At 31.1% G+C, this 22,161-nt stretch overlaps 3 protein-coding genes across 4 annotated transcripts; all 3 read left to right on the top strand.

The window, feature by feature from the left end:
- Nucleotides 1–1,667: 1,667 nt before the first annotated feature.
- On the top strand, nucleotides 1,668–5,277 carry LOC126660946 (receptor-like protein kinase 7). The gene is made up of 2 exons (XM_050354670.2): nucleotides 1,668–4,354; nucleotides 4,612–5,277. The coding sequence occupies exons 1-2, from the start codon at nucleotides 1,783–1,785 to the stop codon at nucleotides 4,998–5,000; spliced, it is 2,961 nt and encodes a 986-aa protein (XP_050210627.1). The 5' UTR covers nucleotides 1,668–1,782; the 3' UTR covers nucleotides 5,001–5,277.
- A 759-nt stretch (nucleotides 5,278–6,036) lies between these two features.
- Nucleotides 6,037–10,672, top strand: LOC126661376 (proline iminopeptidase). Its single transcript, XM_050355208.1, has 11 exons — nucleotides 6,037–6,200; nucleotides 6,274–6,476; nucleotides 7,300–7,398; nucleotides 7,486–7,596; nucleotides 7,686–7,748; nucleotides 7,862–7,955; nucleotides 8,201–8,298; nucleotides 8,477–8,578; nucleotides 9,029–9,142; nucleotides 9,330–9,404; nucleotides 10,280–10,672. Exons 1-11 carry the CDS (start codon nucleotides 6,068–6,070, stop codon nucleotides 10,379–10,381), a joined length of 1,194 nt encoding a protein of 397 aa, XP_050211165.1. The 5' UTR covers nucleotides 6,037–6,067; the 3' UTR covers nucleotides 10,382–10,672.
- A 712-nt stretch (nucleotides 10,673–11,384) lies between these two features.
- Nucleotides 11,385–19,154, top strand: LOC126662367 (beta-mannosyltransferase 1). 2 transcript variants are annotated; one of them, XM_050356331.1, is made up of 2 exons: nucleotides 11,385–11,868; nucleotides 19,014–19,154. In XM_050356331.1, the coding sequence occupies exons 1-2, from the start codon at nucleotides 11,473–11,475 to the stop codon at nucleotides 19,137–19,139; spliced, it is 522 nt and encodes a 173-aa protein (XP_050212288.1). In that variant the 5' UTR covers nucleotides 11,385–11,472; the 3' UTR covers nucleotides 19,140–19,154. The 2 variants fall into 2 exon arrangements, with proteins under 2 accessions (XP_050212288.1, XP_050212286.1); XM_050356329.2 differs by lacking the exon at nucleotides 19,014–19,154 and adding an exon at nucleotides 13,072–13,534 and having other exon boundaries at nucleotides 11,408–11,868.
- The last annotated feature ends 3,007 nt before the right edge of the window (nucleotides 19,155–22,161 follow it).

Genomic DNA, 22,161 nt, shown 5'->3' with positions numbered 1-22,161 from the left:
ATATATATATATATATATATATATTTATGAATCAAGGATTTTATTAAAAGACGCATGACGTGACAAGCGAAAAATCCAAAACGGAAATCAAGCGCTAACTAAACAACTTAATGAAAAAAATAAAGAGTCTAAACTACGTATTACATCATAATCCGAATATGAAAATTATTTCAATTTCAAAATTGAAATAAAGAGGATTTTTTATTTAATTATTCATTTTTTTATTATTACGTCAAATGGTACAAAAAAGGATAAAAATAGTGAATTATATAGCACTAATCTATAAATTAATGAGAAAAGTAAAGAATTATAATATAAATAATCAGCCCTTTGAATAAGCGAGGCTTTCCGAAAAAAAAAAAGATGTATTATACCAATAAATGATCGACTCATTATGAATTAGCTTTTGAGTTGTGATAAATTGAAAAGCAAATTCATGCACTTGAGTAGTTAGAAGTGGAATGTATCGAAAAAAAAGACATTTTATCTTCAATAATGCATTTACGTGCACCATTTTTCCTTTCTATATCAACATCAACATCAACATCACCATCACAAAATCATATAAGCACCGTTTGCATTGATGGATTCTAAACAATGGATTCTAAATAATCCATGAATTTGGACAAAATCTATCGTTTCTCTAGAAAAAAATTAATAAAATCTATAGATTTATAAATTCCCTCATTTTCTACAATCCATCATTTTTAAGGGTTTTGATTTCCCACCTACTAGCTGGGAAAGTCCAAATCCATTATTTTTTTTATAGATGATGGATTGTTATATTATTTATTATTTTCCATAAATAATATTAAAAATCCATTGATTTTATATTCAATTCAAACGATGGAATTTTAAAATCTATGAATTTAAATTCTATTGATTTAAAATCCATCGATTTTGCTAAAGTCCATGGATTTTAAAAACCCTCAATCCAAACGGTGCCATAGTAATAAATAATTAATCACTTTTTAAATTTAAAATATTTTAAATAATATTATTAATTAAAAAATTAGCAATACAATTCCAACAATAGTCCCCCCCATCTAAATTTAACATGAAAAATCAATTAAAAATAATATCATATTTTTTTTAAAATTCAAATTTAAGAGCACACAATAGATTTGCCACATTATTTTTACAACAAATCAATTAATATTTACAATAGAAATTTTTTATTAATTTTTTATCTTTTATTATTAAATATTTACACATAGCTAACGCCTCATTAGTTTGTTCAAATGATATGGCACGACCATTTCGTTGTATAATTATTTTAAATTTAATATTTTAACTCATTTTACTTCCTTAACTTTAAATTATCAATAACTTTTTAACACTTCGTCTCCAATTTGTATAAACTTCGTCAATTATTTTCTGCCATTTTATTTGGAGGATTAAAACGAGTCAAATGTCAAATACATAATATTTTTTTCTTCAAAAATCATGTATTTGATCTTTTATATTAAGTTTAGGAGGCAACATAGACGTTGTTGAATATAATTTAATCGATTATAATTTTTTAATTTTTATAAATTTATAATAAAAAATATTAATTATTTTACATTTTTATTTAACTTATTAAAAAATTGTCACTCTCAGTCTCAACATGTACATCGTTGTCTCACATGACATGTTTGAAAATGTGAACTTGATCAAAAAATTCAACCCCCAGCCAACCAGCCAGTCCTCGTCTCCAACATGATATAGCCTACCAAATCTTACATTTCCACACTTCTCTTACTAACATCAGACAAAACTAAACACTTCTCACCGGCCGGCATGTCGAACCGACAAATTTTCCGGCACTGTCATTCCTCAATCGTCTCCTTTCTAACTCTCCTTATCTTCATTTCTCCATGCAAATCAGATGATCTTCAAATTCTTCTAAACTTCAAAAATTCCCTCAAGAACTCAAACACTACTGTTTTTCATACATGGACGGAGCAAAACTCCATCTGTAACTTCACCGGAATAGTCTGTGATGGTGAATTTGTCAAGGAAATTAATCTAACTGAACAGAATCTTGAAGGTGTTGTTCCATTTGATTTGATCTGTCAGCTTCAGTATCTGGAGAGAATTTCTTTAGGGTCAAATTTTCTGCATGGGGTGGTTTCTGATGAGTTGAAGAATTGCAAGAATTTGCAGGTTTTGGATTTGGGGTTGAATTTGTTTTCTGGGGAGGTTCCTGATTTGTCTGGTTTAGTTGAGTTGAAGATTTTGAGCTTGAATGGTAGTGGTTTTTCGGGTTTGTTTCCATGGAAATCGATCGAAAAGCTTGAGAATCTTGAGTTTCTGAGCCTTGGTGATAATCCATTTGATGCTACAGTTTCGTTTCCTGTTGAGATTTTAAGTCTCAAGAAATTGTATTGGGTTTATCTTAGTAATTGTAGCATCAAGGGTCAGATTCCTGATGGAATTTCGAATCTTACTCTGCTTCAGAATCTTGAACTTTCTGATAATTTGTTATTTGGAGAAATTCCAGCAGGAATTTCCAGGCTTAGTAAGCTGACACAGCTTGAGATTTACAATAATTCCTTGTCAGGAAAAATTCCGGTCGGATTCGGGAATCTGACGAGTCTTGTTAATTTTGATTGCTCAACAAATCAGCTTGAAGGTGAAATTGGAGAATTGAGATTCTTGAAAAATCTTCAATCTTTGCACTTGTTTGAAAATCGATTCTATGGCGAAATTCCCGGGGAGTTTGGTGAACTAAAGTACCTGACAGAATTCTCTCTTTATACAAACAAGTTCACCGGTTCATTACCCGAAATGCTCGGATCTTGGTCGGATTTCTACTATATTGATGTTTCGGAGAATTTGTTGACAGGCTCTATACCATCAGAAATGTGCAAGAATGGAAAAATGACTGATCTTCTTATTTTGCAGAACAGGTTCACAGGTTCAGTTCCTGACAGCTACGCAAATTGTAAATCTCTGCTTCGTTTTCGCGTAAATAACAATTCGCTCTCCGGTTCAATTCCTGCCGGAATTTGGGGTCTGCCAATGCTGAATATAATTGATCTTAGTATGAACCAATTTGAAGGCGTTATAACACCTGATATTGGTAATGCAGAGTCTTTAGGATCATTGATTTTAGCTAACAATCAATTTTCTGGTGAGTTACCTGATGAAATTTCATCTGCTTCTTCTTTAGTTTCCATTCAGCTGAGTTCAAATCAATTTTCTGGGAAAATCCCAGAAAATATTGGTGAACTGAAGAAGCTTAACAGTTTTTATTTGAATTCAAATCAGCTTTCTGGTACTATACCAGACTCATTAGGCTTATGTGTTTCTCTTGCTGACATTAATCTTTCTGGCAATTCATTTTCCGGGGAAATTCCGGAAAGTCTCGGTTTTCTGCCTACTTTGAACTCTCTGAACTTATCATCCAACAAACTATCCGGTCAAATTCCGATTTCTTTTTCATCTCTAAGACTTAGTAATCTCGACCTGTCGAATAACCAGTTGACGGGTCTCATACCTTATTCTTTATCCCTCGAGGTCTTTCGTTCAGGATTTGACGGGAATCCGGGGTTATGCAGTAACAGTTTGAAGAGCATTCGATCTTGTTCATCATCGTCATCTAGTGTCGGAAATTCGAGTCACCTTCGAGTACTTTTATCCTGTTTAGCAGCAGGATTGCTAGTTTTAGTCATCTCAGCGGGTTATTTATTGTTCGTAAAGTCAGGATCGAACGATCTCGATGACCATCCGTTAAAGAAAAGTTCTTGGAACATGAAATCGTTCCGAGTACTAAGTTTCAGCGAAAGAGACGTCGTTGATTCGATCAAATCGGAGAATCTGATAGGCAAAGGAGGATCAGGAAATGTGTACAAAGTTATGCTAGGAGACGGAAATGAACTTGCGGTGAAACATATATGGACATCGAATTCTACGGATCGAAGGAGTTTCCGAGCCAGCTCAGCTATGCTAAGCAAGAAAAGCTTCAGATCATCGGAATATGACGCTGAGGTGGCAACACTGAGTTCTCTCAGACATGTCAATGTGGTGAAGCTATATTGTAGTATAACCAGTGAGGACAGCAATTTACTTGTGTATGAATATTTACCTAATGGGAGTTTATGGGATCAACTACATTCTTGTAATAAGATACATATGGTGTGGGAATTGAGGTATGCAGTTGCATTAGGAGCTGCAAGAGGCTTGGAGTACTTACATCACGGATTCGATACGCCGGTAATTCATCGAGATGTGAAATCGAGTAATATCTTGCTCGATGAGGAGTGGAAGCCTCGGATTGCGGATTTCGGACTTGCTAAGATTGTGCAGGCAAGTAATGCTGGAGATTGGAGTCATATCATTGCAGGCACTTATGGGTACATGGCTCCTGGTAAGATATTTTTTCTTAATGTCTTTTTTTTACTACAACTATGTATTTTTCTTACTGAAACCGAAAAAGGCGAAACCATGTTTTTTTTACTATGACAGGTTATACAATATACATATATTGTGTTTCAGAATTCAGAAGTGTTTTCAAAACATAGTGTAGGACTAAATTCTTCATGCCTGCATTTTTAATTCATTTTCTTATTGTTGATAGTTTATGAGTTGCATAACTTGACTGTTTTGTGCACTATGGTAAAACAGAATATGCATACACATGGAAAGTGAACGAGAAGAGCGATGTGTACAGTTTCGGAGTAGTTCTAATGGAATTGGTGACAGGAAAAAGGCCAACTGAACCCGAATTCGGAGAAAACAAAGATATTGTGCATTGGGTTAGCACCAGAATCAGAACCAAAGAAAATGCAATTGATTTAGTGGATTCTAGCATTTCAGAAAGCTTGAAAGAAGATGCCATCAAAATCCTGAAAATCGCTGTTCACTGTACCGCGAAGATTCCGGCTCTAAGACCGACAATGAGAATTGTTGTTCAAATGCTTGAAGAAGCTGAACCTCATCAGCTTTCAGACATTATTGTAGTCAAGAAAGAATGTGGAAATAGCACCACCACCATGTTTGATTTGAGTAGTTAAAAATCTTACTTGCTGTAATAAACTTGTAATTTCTTAGTATTAGTTTTAGATAAGATGAAGAACATTTGAGGAGCTAGGAACAAGAATTGTAGTAATAGGATTGGGATTCTCAGGCAGCAAAAGAATAACATTTTTGCCTTGCAAATGTAATATATTTCTTATGGTAGTCAATAACTAGTTGTGTCAAAAATAAATGTATCTTGACACGAACTAATACGTATCATGTCGCGTTTGACACAACATGTTATCAATAAATATATTAAATATTTCGTGTTTATGTTGTTCGTATTCGAACTATTCTAATAAATTAAATTAAATATGCCGTGTTGGTAATGATCCATATTCGATCTAGTTAAATAAATAGGTTCATCATTATGAAATCAGTGAACAAAAAGAAAACCAACATTCAGGTTAATCCAAATTTGGAATCAGAAGTATTCCTTTCTAATAAGAAGTAATCACTATCAAACAAAACTTTAATTATCTAAATGCACCTCTGATCTCATCAATTTATAAACAAACTAAAATAAACTACAAACAAATAAATAAATATATAAAAAGACAGACATCCAAAAACAACCCGTAATTTTTAGTTTAAAACGAATTAAAGAAAGTTAATTGCAGAATAAATTATTAAATTTTAACGTTTACAATTATAATACAAACTTCAAAATTTAGTTAAATCGGCGTAATAAACCGATGGATTATGAATTCGATCTTTCCATAAGCGCTCTTCTTTCCTAATTATCAATTTTTTTTAGCAAAATCAGTGATCTAGTTTTAGCAAATCGAAATACAAATTTATCAATGCTGATGTAACTACAATTTCATATATGATACTGTCCACTGAAAAATTGCTCAATATTTTGATATGTCTAAATATAAAAATTGGTGATTAATTTTATCAAATTTTAAAGTTCGAGTCCTAATTATAAATGATGCAAACTTTTGTAATTTAATATGCACTTAATTGTTTTTATCTTTTTTAAATTGGGCTTTGAATTTAAGAATCAAATAAAAACATATTAATTGTGAATCACTATGATCTACAGATTAGTCAGTAGAAAATGTCCAACCCACTAACAGTAACCTTATTTAGTTCCACTACAATTTCACCACCATCACCCTCTCATTCACTCCCATTTATTTCATCATCCCCATCAAATCCCATCTCTTCCAATCTCTGTCTCTCTTCCACAAGTAAGTCTCAATTCCCAACTCATTTGATCAAAAATTCATCAACTTTGGTTACAAAATTCATTTTTTTTTGCAGGGCTAAAGAGTTCAGTGTATAGTGTGAGAAGTGTTGGTTATAGCAGTGGATTACAGATGACTGAAGCTGTGGAACAAAGTAGTGGATTAGATGAGATTAATCGTAATCTTTATCCAGTTGTGGAGCCGTATGATAGTGGGTTTTTGAAGGTTTCGGATCTTCATAGTATTTACTATGAACAGTCTGGGAATCCTAGTGGGCATGTGAGTGTAAAGTTTGTGTCTTTTTCAATTTTTTTGGAAAATTTGTGATTTGGGTATCGTTGTTTATGTTGTTGGGTGTTTGAAATTGGAATTTTGTGTTTGGTGTAATTTGTGTTTGGTATTGTTTCAAGTGCTTAGACTTTGTTTTTGTGTTCTTGAAGGGTTAGAAATGAAACTATAATTAATTAAAAATGAAAGGTTCTGGCATGTCATTGATGTTGTTGTGTGATGGTTTGAAACTATAGAGTGATTCTGTTTATTGGTTTATAGAATTTGCAAGCAAAATGGTCTTCTCAAATTTATAAAGGAGTCTTGTTTGATTCTCCGGTCATACGTTGATGTTTGAGGATCATAAAGACTACTTATGGTGGGAACATCTTAAATAATATTTGCTCGTATTTTTAGTGACCTCACCGCAGCTGATACTGAAAATTTTGATTGCCTGAGAACTCTCTTGGTTAGAAAGTGTCATAGAAAATATTTGCTCGTATTTTAGTGAGCTCAACGGAGGTGATACGGAAGACTTTGATAGCCATTGTCATGCCTGTGAAATTCTTGACGCTTTTAAAAAAATGATAAATGGTTTCCAATGAGCTTACATGTTTAGGTTCCTGTTAAATTAGAATTGAGCTTATGATTACATTTCTAGCTGATATTATTTATGGTGATTCCAGGTAAAATTATGTTTTAGATACGATTGTTATGCTCATTTCAAAAAAAAAACGGATCATGCAAAATTGTCTTTCTTTTTAATTATCTATTTTATATCGTTATGCATTTTCTTGCTTCCTTTTGAAATTTTAAATGCCAACTCTTGCTGCAGCCAGTAGTTTTTCTTCATGGGGGGCCAGGAGGTGGAACTGTACCAAGCAATCGTAGATTTTTTGATCCAGAATTTTACCGAATCATTCTCTTTGATCAGGTTAGTACTTATTAGTAGTCCTGCTAATCCCTCTTTTGGTAAAACATGCTTCATCAAGTGAATTCACTGAACCATTCATTGTCCCAGAGAGGAGCAGGAAAGAGTGTGCCTCATGCTTGCTTAGTGGCGAACACCACATGGGACCTCATTGCTGATATTGAAAAGCTAAGAGAACACTTGCAAATTCCAGAATGGCAGGCAATTGTTTTGTCATATTTTAGAATGAATTTTATGCGGATATAAGTATTAGGTGTCACTGGGAGTATAAATCATATTCTGCCATACAGGTATTTGGTGGTTCGTGGGGAAGTACTCTGGCCATTGCATATAGCCAGGCTCATCCTGACAAGGTGCATAATTGCTTTAGCTTAACATTTTTTCTCTGCAAAGTTTTTTCAGATAATCAATTTTTTCTTTTTCCCCGCTGAATCTTAATTTGCTGAATTTCTGTGTTGTTTTTAAGGTTACTGGCTTGGTCCTTAGAGGTATATTTCTTCTACGAAAGAAAGAGATTGATTGGTTTTATGAGGGTGGTGCTGCCGCTATCTATCCAGATGGTATGTTAAACGCATTTATTTAAATTCTATGATGGATAAATTCGAGATATAAGCATTCACACTGTAGTAAGTCCTTAAAAATTGTAAAGCACTTAGATGGCTATTTCAGCTTCTTGCATGTCATGGAAAGTTGCATAACTTGAAAATTTAAGCACTTGGATCGAAAAAATGTTATTAATTGTATGATTCTGATTGAACATATAGGACATTCTTAAGTTGGCTGTTTATATTTTTCGGACGTGCAGCTTGGGAGCCCTTTAGAGATCTTATTCCAGAAAATGAAAGAGGATGTTTAGTCGAGGCTTACCATAAGAGGTTGAACTCTGATGATTTGGAAACACAAGTAAGAGTATAAGTCTTGTCATTTGCTTTGAATGTGTGATTTCTATATTATGTTCTTGCTCATACAAATTTGTTTTCTGATATATAAGTGTTTTGTTAAAAACATATCGCGTCTCTAATTATATGCAAATAGTGTCCTTATATAAGTAATAAACGCATTACCCCTCATATTTTCTTAGTATGCAGCTGCAAGAGCATGGACCAAATGGGAAATGATGACTGCTCATCTCCTGCCAAATGAAGAGACCAGCAAAAGAGGGGATGATGATCATTTTTCACTGGTAAGCAACTTTACAGTTAAATATTGATGTTTTAACTCTGAAATAATGAATTTGATGCGTCAGTTTATTTAAATAACTAATGTAATTAAGTCTCAATACTCGTGATATAACAAGCAGTCTGTTTTGTATTGGGCACTTCATCCATATCTCAATCATAACATATTAACGTAAAAAGGATGCTTAGTTTGAATGTTACCGGTCAGTATATCACAGATAAACTACCTCTGAGTCCAAGCTGAAATGCTGGTTAAAGGATGTTTCTGCATCATTTTGCATAATTATTTTAAAGTTTTTTTGGGAAGTCCTCTCTTTGTCGTTCCTTTTCTTTCCTTTCCTTTTTCAGGATACGGGTTAACATCAAAACTTTTAGACTTCGTAATTCGAGCAAATTTATACTAGCTGTTTAGAATGACTGAAATCTTGCCTTGCTGTCGTACTCATCCCTTGCAGGCATTTGCACGGATCGAAAATCATTACTTTGTGAACAAGGGGTTTTTCTCATCAGACTCTTTCCTATTGGATAATATTGATAAAATAAAGCATATACATGCTACTATTGTACAGGTTTGTGATTGGTTCTTGCCTTAATTCTCAATTATACAATCTCTCTTCATATTTCGGAAACATAGTGCTTTCGTAAGGTAGATGAATACAATGACTAATCAGTAAGCATAATTAGCTATGCAGCGTGACGGGTAGGAATATAGATTTATTTCAGACAAATGAATCTATTTCTTGAATTGCTTTGTAGGGAAGATATGATGTTTGTTGTCCGATGATATCTGCTTGGGATCTTCACAAGGCTTGGCCAGAGGCAGATTTTAAGGTAAAAAAACTGCCCATACTTATTCTTCTATGAAATAAAATAATAAAAGAGTACGAGAGGGAAAATTACAGGCATTGTCTAGGTTAATACTGTGTTTCACTGTTTTCTCAATTCTGTATATATTCTGTGTACATTAGGGGGCTGCAAAAATTGAATAATTAAACTGAACAGAAAAAAAATTCAGTTTGGTTCGGTTTGTCATTATTAAAGATTCTGAATTTTGGTTCAGTTTTGAATTTCAGTTTACTTTTTGGACAAACCAGAACCAGAAAAACGAAACAAATCGAAAAAACCAACTGGTTTGATTCATTTTTAAGAAAAAGAAAATCAATATTTCATTTCAGTTTGAACTGAAGGCACTCCTTTATTGCACGTCTATTCAGCACATATTTTCCGATTGTTTTTGCATATGATTATGATGGTTACTTGCGGATATTGCTGAATAACTGAACCGAACAGAAACAAAATTCAGTTTGGTTTGGTTTGACGTTATAAAAGATTTTGATTTTTTGGTTCGGCTTTGAATTTCAGTTGACTTTCGGTACAAACCGAACCAGAAAAACAAATTGAATAAAAAAAACCAGCCAAAAGAAAAAGTCATCCGGTTTGGTTTGAGCTGAATGCACTCCCTTATTCACACGTCTGTTCAGCAATATTTTCCATTTTTTTCATATCCATATGGTTTTTACTTGCGTACTTTTAGTAGTGATTTTTTTTTCTGTGGATTATAGTAAAGCATAACACAATAGTTATAAGCATCGGAAATCTAGCGATTCATGTACTTATGGTTTCAGTAGGCTAGTGATACATCTCTAAATCTGTGCATGTTCTTCATAGCTTGAGACATGATACTCATAAAGACTACTTTTCGACAGGTTGTTGTCGATGCAGGACATTCTGCTAATGAACCAGGCATAGCTGCTGAACTAGTAGCAGCAAATAAGAGGCTAAAAAACATCATCAAGAACGGATCCTGAGCACAAGAAGGTAAACCAAGTGATTCCAATCGAATTCTGCAACACATTATCAAGTGCCGCTTAATTTGCCATCAATAGAGATGACACCATAAGTTTGAAGTTGGATTGAAAATAATAAGAAGACGCGTCGAAATCTGCATCGACGTGGTGTATGCACCACCTGACGTGCTTGTTTACGGGTTTTAAAGAAACATTTTCCTTTATCAATGCTTAAATTTCTGCTTCTCAGATTGGATTTTACATATGTAAAAATAATGGAAAGATTAGAATGCAGTTTTGTGCCTTATTTCATCTTGATTTCTGCTTGAATCACATGGCTGGCATCAAACATGAATAATAAAGCAATCGATTCTCCACAACAAACATTCACTTTGAAAGTATGAAAAAGATCTTGTGTACATGGATTTTTAAAACTGGGTTGGGAAATGAATAACAAAATTAGGGATGTATTGAATTAAGGCGAGTCCGAGTCAAAATACCGTCAACTATGAGTGTCGAGTCAAAATATCGTCAACTTTGAGTTTGAGCTCGATTCAACTCTAAAATTTAAACTCGACCAAATTGTTCTTTAGAAGTTGAACCTCGAGTACGATAAATAATTGAGAATTGAGGTCGATTTGACTCGATTCGATTATATGTGAACTTTGTTTGAAATCCATATTTTAATTAAAAGTAAGAATATTATCATAAATATATTATATTTAATTATAGAAGACAAAAGAAATTAATTAAAAATCTGGTCCCTGCGATTATATCGAGCTGAGTATTTTAATAATAATTTTATCGTGGTAGTTTATTTGAGTAGTTTCAACTTAATTCGATAGTTGACTCGAGTAGTTCAAACTCAATTTTACAATTTTTTTGAGTAGTTCGAACACAATCCCAACTTAATTAATATTTAAGTTTCGATTAAGCAACTCATAAATTTACTCAAATCGATTACACCTCTAAACAAAACTAAAAACCACCAAATTAATTTTTTTTTTTCCGATTAATTTCTTTAGCTTCATAAAAAAAATTACATAAAAACAAAACCTAAACCCCAACTCAAAAAAACACAGCCAATCTCATTTCCCCTCAAATCCAACAAAATGTCCACCGCAACCACCGTCCGCTCCGCCGCCCGCACAACCCGGCGGCTCCTCTCAACCACAGCTGAAATCAGCCACCACAACACCCACCAAGAAACCCACAAATACCTAGAATCAAACAAATTCATCGGCAGCTGGGAAACACCGAGAAACCCTAAAGAAGCGGAGGCAAAGCTAGCAATGTTGCGTAGAGAATACGCAAAGCAAGTGAAAGAAGTGAGAAAAGAATACATTAAAGAAATGGAATTAATGCGAATCGAAAAGGAGCGAAAAGATGAAGCTAAAAAAGAAGCGCTTCGAATTGCTAATGAAGAGCGGAAGAAATTGAAAGCTGAAGCTGCTAAACTTAAAGCTCAAGAACGACAGATTGCTCAGCAAGAGTTTCGTCAATTGCTGGTAAATTTTGAGGGTTTTTTTTGTTAGATTTGGTTCTTAATTGTACCTAATTATGTTTTTTTAATGCTTTGAATTGAGGTCTTAATTGAAATCTTTTGGGTCTTGAATAGTGTTGTTTTTAATTGTGGTGATATGTAATTAGGGAGAAATTTGACTTAGAAATTAGGGTGGTTGGTGTTGAAAATGTTATAATTTTTGTTGATGGTCATTAATGTTAATGTGTTTGGGTAGCATGGACACGGCAAAACGGTGTTATTTTAAGGTTTCCTATGTAAAAAAAATTGAATTTTCGTGTCTGAAACGTTTGCGAAACGAGGCACATTGATTGGATGGAGTTTCCTTGCTATCTAAGTTTGGTTATTGAGAGTTGAAATGGATTTTGGGTTTGCTTAAGTTTGCTGGAAATTGTGGATTTGAATCATTTAGGGTTCTACTTTTACAGTTTGTAGTTGTTGGGTTATCAAGATCTTTATAGATCTGATATTTTGTTAATTGCTGTTATTGACATTTTTGTGTTTGGTTAATGAGAAGGGGATAAAAAAAATTGGCAGTTGTGTTTTTGGATTCATGTTGATATGCTGTAATTGTGGGTTTGAATTTAAATTATTTGCCTGTAGTTGAAGGGTGAAAGTTAGAGTTACAATTTACGGGTTTGCAGCTGTCCGGTTGTCCAAACCACAGGTTTCTAGAGCCACCACTTGAGTATGTTTTTTGTTTTTGGGTTATTTTCTATAATTCGTACCGGCAGAAGTGATGCTTGGTAAATTTGAGTTTTTCTGAATTATGTGATTTAGTTGTTTTTATGGGTTAGCGGAACGAAATGGGAAGATAATGGATTTAATCTGTTTCTTCTTTATTATTTTCTAGATAGAATTTTGCTAGTTAAGAATGGGTTAAATTTGATAATACATTTTTTATCTATTCACTGTTGGATCAAATTGTTTGCACTCAGCGTATTTATGCCATTTTGTTCTAGATTTTTGACAAACACGAAGTAATTTTCATGCAAGTTTAGAAATAAGTTGATATGCCAAAATATATACAAGAGCGCCTGTGTCATTAGAAGTCGCTGCCCTATTTGTTGCCAACACTCTATATAGATGCAAATTATGTGTCGTTATGTTCAGACTTGTCGATATATTCTGTGCATTGACAAGCTTCTCAACTCATGTTTCTGACATACTTTTATTTTTGCTAACACAGTTAAAAGAAAGAGCACAGAAACTTGAAAGTTGGAGGATGAAAGAGAGAATGAGGGAGGAGAAGAAGACGGAGATCGGTAATCTTTTGCGTCGGCAAAGTTCCTTATGGATTGACGATAATGAAGTAGAGCGGAAGATAATTGATGCCCTAGTTGATTCCGCACCACTCTGAGTTCCTTTCAAGATAAAGGCGAAACATAACTAGGACTTGGTCGATTCTAAAGAACATATTAAATTACATGGGTAATTCTGGTTCTTGATCAATAATAGTTCGTGTTTTGTTCTGATATTAATAGTATGATGAGTTTTTTTCTTAGTGAAATAGATCTATTAGAAATGTTTCCTTTTGTTCACGTAGGTCCAATTTGAATTCTTACATTTCACTTTGAAATTGAGTTGCTGTCTAAATTGCTACAATTCCTGTTATGAGAAATCAACTGTGAGTTGAAATGATACCCATTCAAGTGAAAAGCCAGGTCGACTGAACCTCCGGTTTATTCGGTAAAAAATCTACTTTTTTGGATTATCTCTTAAACTGAACTTATCAATTTCATTTTAACTGAAGCAAATGTAATTAAATTAATTAAAAATAAAAATACGAACACACCTTGTCCGTTAATTTGATTAGTTCGGTTAAATTGATAAAAAAAAAAACAAACAATAATAATAAAAAATCTAAAAAATACTTTGGTCGATTGGTTAACAGAATTGTTTAAGCTCTTAACCGAAATCGAACTAATATTTTTTCTTGACTAAATTGAATTAACTAAATTCATCAGAAAATTTAATTGAAATAGATCAATGAATTAATTAATTTGGTTTTAGTTTAGTCGAATGAGCTACTCACATTTACTGCACCAATCCATATTACCTAATCGACCGTTTGCTCACTCTAATGGCATGAATACAGATTACTTTACACTTTGGATCATGTAACATTTATGTACTTAACTTCAAGGTTGATTACCATTTTTTATTTCACGAAAAATAGGTTGCTAAAAGTTTCACATCTATGGTTTAGTTGAAGTATAATAAATTTGAACAATCATGTATATTTATGGCTTAAATATTCTGGCAGAATAAATTCTCTCTTCAAGACATTTTAACTTGAAAATGTTTTCTGGATATGAAATATTTGAGGAAATTAAAAAAAATTGTTATATATTGAGAACGAGGATAAAAGCAGAAGTAATGAAAAAAAAGTGAAAATTGATATTTTTGACACAGTTTTTCATTTTGTACAGCTCTCCATTAAATTATTCTGGCTGAGCACATTTTGCTTTAATGTGTTTCTTCTTGCAAGTGACAAAGCCAATTTTACCAACTGGACTCGCTAATGTAATTGTTATTTTTCCGGGTGCTTTACGTTTCGGGTGTTATTTTTCCGGGTGCTTTACGTTTCGGGTCGCTTTACAAAGGCTTTGTCAGGATAATGAAAAGCTTTTTCTTGAGGGCATTGACTCTTCTCCTTTTATCTATAAATAAATGCTCACACTAATAGTCTTTATGTGTTAGGTATTATACCATAGTAGTATCTATAGTTATATAACATGTGATAGTAGGATATTTCGGTGATTAGAATGTTAGTGTTTATGGATCAATTTTGTCACATTCAAATTGACAATTAATAGATTAAAGAAGAGACCTTATGTCATATTGATTTTTATTACTGGTGTTTTCGAGAATTTTTTATAAAAATGGTGTGCAAATAAGAGACTGTTCACAACTAAAAAACTAATAATGAGGAATTGAAATAAAAGGAATAGAAAACTAGTTTGGGTGCTTTATTTTTTGTTTTGTTAAATAGTGATTATATTAGTACTACCACAAGATACGATAGAAAAACAAATAAACGAGCACTAGATCCTTGTAAAGTATGATGTTGTGGGGCAAATTGGTACGTTGCTTTTGATTGAGCTGAATTTTGAGTCTTTGAGTCTATATCAATGACAAAATCAAATTGGTTCTTATTTTTTCTATTTTTGTTTTCAACTTGAGCAAAATTATAAAATTTAAATATTACAATAGATTTCTGAATATAATACTTTTAAAATATAAAAAGTATAAATATGTGAAGTATTTGTGGATACATAATTAGATTTTATTAATGTGCCACTTATGTGTTTACTTTTTGACTAAAATATTATATAAATATTTTATATTTTTGTGGTACAATGGTTAGATGGAAGTATTTCTTATTAACGTAGCAAATGAGATGTGAAATTTACATGTCAGTTTAGTCAGCATCAATAAAATTTATGAAAAATTTACGTAAGTAGTATCTAAAAATTTATGTCACTTTGCTATTTTTTTATAGCCTAATCTTTCAAAAATCCTAATTTTTAAGTTCATTTTCAATTCTACTCTAACGTTATAATTTTGTCCATTTTATCCACTTTTAAATTTTCTGTTTTCAATTGTACTTCAGTTTTTCAACATTTGAATTTTTTTGGCTTTGATGAAATCATCCAAGTAACTAAATTTAAGGATAAAATTATATTCTTTTCGAAAAAGTATAAAAAATTCTTTGACTTTAAAAACTAATAAAAAAACCATAATAAACTAATTTAAAATTTTAATTAATTTAAAAAAAACTTAAAAACCAACTTTCCGACCCGCCTTCCAACCCTTCGCTGCCTCCGGAAAACTTGTGGAAGACGAGCACAGCTGCTCGTCCATATCTGGACGAACCAATAAGATAATAGATAAAAGATTTTAAGCTTTGAATGTAACTCTCAAATCATTATAGCTATGATAGGGGTGGGCAAAAAAACCGGTCAAACCGCAAAACCGAACCAAAACCGTAAAACCGAACCGGAAAATATGGTTAACCTGTCCAAGAGTTTAGGTTTAGGTTTTAATTTTTGATTTTTATGGTTAATGGTTTAGGTTTAGGTTTTGGAATTTTAAAAACCGCGGTTAATCGGTTAACCGGTTTATAAATAATATATATGTTTATAGATTATATATATATACATACATATGTTTTTAATTATTCAAATAAAATATATTTTACATCTACACATATAAAAATTCTAAACAAAAAAAAATATTTAAAAAATATTTTATTTATCAATATATTTTTATTTTAGGAGTATATATATATATATATATATATATATATATATATATATTATAAAGAATTTTATTTTTCTTAATAAAATATTTATATACCTAATTGAAATAAGAATAAATAAAATTTATTTATTAATAATTAAATAGAATAAAAATTAAAGTTTAATTATCAGACTATATTTAAATTTTTATCTATAAATTTTATCTTTTTTATATCTAATTTTTTTAATGGTTTCATGGTTAAAAACCGCAAAACCAAAAAACCGAACCGTTTTAAATGGTTAACCGATTTAACGGTTAACCGTTTAAAATTTTAGGTTTAGGTTTTTAATTTAAAAAACCGGACTACTATGGACCGGTTTACATATTACCCTCGTGGACCGGTTAACCGGTCCATGCCCACCCGTAGCTATGAATATGCTGTCTTGGCTTGATTAGTTATTTTGCTTTTATATCTTGAAAACAAGAAAATTGGTTTAGACAATCATATGTAGAATACGTTGTTGTGTTATTTGTAAGGCCGTGGACTACAAACTCACCGATTCGTATTTCAGGAAATGATGTTTTAGAAATCTGGACTATTTTGTAATTCATTTTCGTTCTTGTAAGTTTTTTTAATGTTGTTTTTTGTCTTCCACTATTTTATGATTGAGCTCTATCTATTATTTAACAAAAAAATATTGGTAAAAATACAAAAAAATAATATTATTGATTGATTAATTAAATTTGTAGAGCTCGTAACGGAAGTCGAACCAATATTGTTTATTGACTAAATTGAATTGACTGAATTCGTCGAAAGATTTAATTAAATTTAATCAAGATAGATCAATTAATCAGTTAATTTGATTTAATCGACCGTCTACTCACCCTAATTGCATGAATTCAGATTACATTACACTTTTGGATCATGTAATTTGTCTGAGCTTACTACTTCATTTGGATGTTGTTACCGTTTTATTTTTCGTGAAAAATAGATTGCTAAAAATTTCACATTTATGACATGTTTGAGAATTATAAATGTGAACAACCGTGTATGCTTATGAGTTAAATAGTATGAAAAATTCCAACGTTTCATTTTTTTTAGCGATTTAAGTCTAATGTTTAAAACGTTACGAAACAAATTCTAACCTTTCTGATTTTTTCAATTTGTAGGCTCATCTCAAATTTCAGCCATTTTGTCATCTCTTTTAGGCTATAAAGTGCCAAAATATAAAAGGTTGGAATTTTATTTGCAAATTTTTTAAACGTTGGAATTTAATATGCCAATAATATGGCTGCCACATGAAAAAATGGCCGAAAAACAATTTGGGCTACAAAATGCAAAAATTGGAAATGTTATGATTTGTTTCCTAATATTTTAAACGTTAGGTTTAAATCGCTAAAAAATAAAACGTTAGGATTTATTTTGCAAATACCCCTAAATAGTATGGCATATTATAGCGGAATAAATTTACTCTTTAAAATATTTTACCTTGAATATGTTATTTGAACATGAAATATTTGAGGAAATTAAAAGAATGTTACATATTTCATTCTAATAGAATCTATTTGTTAGATACCATATTTTAGCTGTTTTTGCATTTAGATAACATGTGGTAATATGATATTTTAGTGATTAGAACTCAATTTTATTTCTTTCAGAGCAGCAGTACAATATTTCAGTGATTCGAGCTCAATTTCAGTAAAATATTTCAATGTTTATAAATTAATTTCATCACTTGTTTAAGGATAATGATATTTCATCAAGGAAAACTTATAGATTGAAGATGAAACGGAAAAATTTCATTTGGTATGCCCTAATTGTATGTTTAATGTTTTAAAATTACTAGTTTAGATTGGTTTTGAAAGTAATTTCAATTTTACGGAGGAAATTTGTCAGTCGGCCAAATAAAATTTATAGATATAAATGGATTATTCCTTAGTCTTTCCAAAAGACCAACATTGCACAAAAGAGACCAACATATTGAAGAAGGAGGCAATACACCTTGAGTTGGAGAATTTGTAATAGATTTTATTTTTTATTTTATTTTATAAATTATAATTTTGAAATTCTGAAAAAAGAGTTTTGCTAATAACGGAGTTGATCTACAAATTTAACTCAAAATTGGAACAATTAAATTAGTTGGAATTTTTTTGATTAAAATTGCAACGAAATGTTGAAATCAGGCTATTATTAGTAAAAATATTAAAAAGTTCGGATAAAATTGCAACTACGCATAAAGATAGTCCGTTTGGATTTATTTTACTATTAGACCTTCAGAATTAGAAATTAGGAATACAATAATATTGATAATGTTCGATCTTTTGATACAATGATATGTTTTGATTCTGTGGTAAAGTTAAGGACTTTACTAGATTTGGTTCTTAGGGAAAAATTAGGGTTAGGGAAAAGTTAGTTACTTTATATGTTTTGTTATGATTTGTTATTAGGGAAAAATTTGATTATTATAGATTTTAAAAATATCATTAGAATATATTTGGTTATTTTGAAATGGAAAAGTTCGGGCAAACGATCATCTTTTTCTTACAGAAACATGGGGATGCTTAGAGATTAGTCTAAAGTTGAGTTTTATTCGATTTCCTTTGTAAGGAAACATTGTAATTTTCATGCAAGATTAAAAACAAGTTGATATGCCAAAATATATACGAGAGCGTGTCATTAGAAGTCGCTGCTCTGTTTGTTGCCAATACTCTATATGGATGCAAATTTCGTGTCGTAATTGTTCAAACTTGTCGATATACTCTGTAATTGACAAGCTTCTCAGTTTTTTTTGATAATTAAAGAGGGGGGAACGCTTGTGGAAGGAATTGAACCCACGACCTAGCAGTTTGCTGCCTAGCGCTTATACCATTTGAGCTATAGTTCAGTTAAACGAAAGAGCACAAAAGCTTGAAAGTTGGAGGATGAAAGAGAGAATAGGGGAGGAGAAGAAGACGGAGACTGGTAATCTTTTGCGTCGGCAAGTTCCTTGTGGATTGACGATAATGAAATAGCACAGAAGATAATTGATTCCCTAGTTGATTCCGCACCATTCTAAGTCCTTTCAGAGCGAAAAATAAGTAGGACTTAGTCGATCTTAAAGAACATATTAAATTACATGGGTAACTCTGCTTCTTGATTAATAATAGTTCGTGTGTTGTTCACTTTGAATTGCTGTCGAAATTGCTATAGTTCCTGTTATGGAAATCAACTGTGACTTGAAATGATTCCCATTCAAGTGAACTAGTCAATTTCACTTTAACCGAAGTGAATGTATATGTAATTGAATTAATTAAAATTAAAAATACGGACATACCGAATTGGTCCGTTGATTTGGTTATTTTGGTTAAACTGATAAAAAATACAACAGAATGATAATAGCTCAAAAATATCGGTTCGATTTCAAAATATTTTGAGCTCTTAATTGAAATTGAACCGATATTTTTTCTTGATTAAACTGAATTCATCAGAAAATCTAATCAAATTAATTGAAATAGATCAACGAATTAGTTAATCTGGTATAAGTTTAGTCGAATGTTTGCTCACTCTAATTGTGTGAATTCATATTACTAAATCAACTGTTTGCTCATTCTAATCGCATGAATACAGATAACTTTACATTTTGAATCATGTAACTTTTATGAGCTCTGCTTTATTTCGAAGTTGATTACCATTTTTTATTTCATGATAAATTGGTTGCTAAAAGTTTCCCATCCATTGTTAGGGTGAAGTATTATAAATGTGAATGATCATGTATGGCTTAAATATTCTGGCATATAACCAATGAGCTGTAGCTCAAATGGTATAAGTGCTGGACAGCAAATGCCAAGGTCGTGGGTTCCAATCCTCCCACAAGCGCTCCCCCTCTCCAATTATCAAAAAAAAAATATTCTGGCATATAATGGCAGAACATATTTTCTCTTCAAAATAATTTAACTTAAAAATGTTATTTAAACATGAGATATTTGAAGAAATTAAACAAGTATTATATGGAGACCGAGGAATCAGAAAAAATAATTAGAATACAACATTGCTCATATTAATAGTCTCTATAAATAGTCTCTGTAATTATATAATACTAGTCCGCGCATTTACATGCATTCAAATTACTATTTAATTTTAATATTAATTTTATTAAAAATAATGTTAATAAAATCAATATATTTGTACACACTATAAGTTCTATCGCTAATGCTTTATTAAATATACAAGTTATATTCTTTCAAAAAAAAAAATGGATTATAAACAATTAGTCTTATGTTTATAATTTGGATCTATTGAGCATATTACATACAATAAGTATCCATTAAAAATGTTATTTTCATTTTCATCATATCATATAATTATATAAAGTTGAACTCCTATATAACTTTCAACATCGTTATGTCAAGTGGGTTTCTCTAATTATGCCATGTGTACTTGTAATGGTATTCTATGATAATATTAATGGAGGAATCCGAAACCATTTATTAAATAGAATAATAAGATATAAAGGAATAGAAGCTAACAATAGAAGAGAAAGCCTTAAACTCTAAAATAACATAAGAGGTCTTTATATACGCGAAATTAAACAATAAAGAAAAAAATTATACTACCTTATAATAGCATATTAATTACGCTAACACTCTAATCCATAACATTCTGTAACATTAAACCGTACAACTTCTGCCTTTTGGTATTTCATATCTGCGAGTTTCAAACTTTAAAACATACAACAGTTTACATCTTAAGCTATTTAACCCATCTACCTCCTTCTACCTCAACTCATCTTCATCACCGCCTTCTTTTGATCACTGCCGGAATCTACAAAACAAATTGCATAGTCGCCGCCCCCGCTCTCCGCCGCATTAAAGCTCTACTCCTTCAACTTCACAAAACACCGACCTAAACACCCTTGATAACAAAAACCGGTTTCTCAAATCAATTCACATAGATCAATTCCGTTAATTTGGTTATTTTGGTTAAATTGATAAAAATACAAAGAATAATAATTAAAAATGTCAAAAATATTTTGTTGACCGGCTAACTGAATTTTTTGAGCTCTGAACTGAAATTAAACCGAGACTTTTTTTTGAATTAATTGAACTAACTGAATTCATCAGGAAAATTTAATCAAATTTAATTAAAACTGATTAATTATTTAATTTGGTTTTAGCTTAGTCGAATAGCGGCGTCAAAATAGATCATAACACGATAACACTATTCGCCTAACATGTAAATTTGGCAAATCCGGGTTGAAGTTTAGCGAGTTCGTGTTGAAAACGTGTCACCCCGTTTATGATACGAAATAAATGACATGTGTCACGGTTGACTCGCCAAACCATCTAACCCGCCTAACCCCTTTACAAATTATATTATTTATCATAATATAAAAATGATAAAATAAAATTAGTAAGTTAATTAAATATAATTATATTAATATATAAATAAACTTAAATATATTAAATTTTTTGATTTGAGTATTGAATGATAAGTTTAAGGTTAAAATTATATTAATATAGTTTAAATATTTTTTAATATTAAGTGGACCGTGTTAATCGTGTCTTGTAATTGTGTTAATCGTGTTATCTGTTTATTTAAACATACTAGTCTTGTTTTACGTGTTACACACGTGGCTCGTAGTGTGACTCGTCAAATGATCAAATATAATTTATAATAATTTATCTTGTTATGTTCAATTAATACTCAAATTTTATAATTATATTATATTTTAATAGAAAATATAAAATAATAATTAAAATAGTAATTTATCGGGATAGTTTATCTTATTTTACATTCTATACGATTAAAAAAGAATTAAAATAGTAATTATTAGATAGTTAAAATAATATATTTTAATTAGTATTCTAGATAATTATTTTAATATAGTAGTTTATTTTGATTAGTACTCTAACTTATCTTAACATAGTAGTTTATTTTAGTTAGTACTCTAACTCTAATAATTATTTTAATAGTTTTTAATTAATAATTAAATTTTATAAAATGAAAAGAACATTAACGTAAATGTGCCTGTCCCCCCCCCATCCGTACTTTTAT

Source organism: Mercurialis annua, linkage group LG8, assembly GCF_937616625.2.
Source record: "Mercurialis annua linkage group LG8, ddMerAnnu1.2, whole genome shotgun sequence".
In the NCBI taxonomy this organism is placed as follows: domain Eukaryota; kingdom Viridiplantae; phylum Streptophyta; class Magnoliopsida; order Malpighiales; family Euphorbiaceae; genus Mercurialis; species Mercurialis annua.
This window is presented reverse-complemented; position numbering and strand designations above follow the sequence as displayed.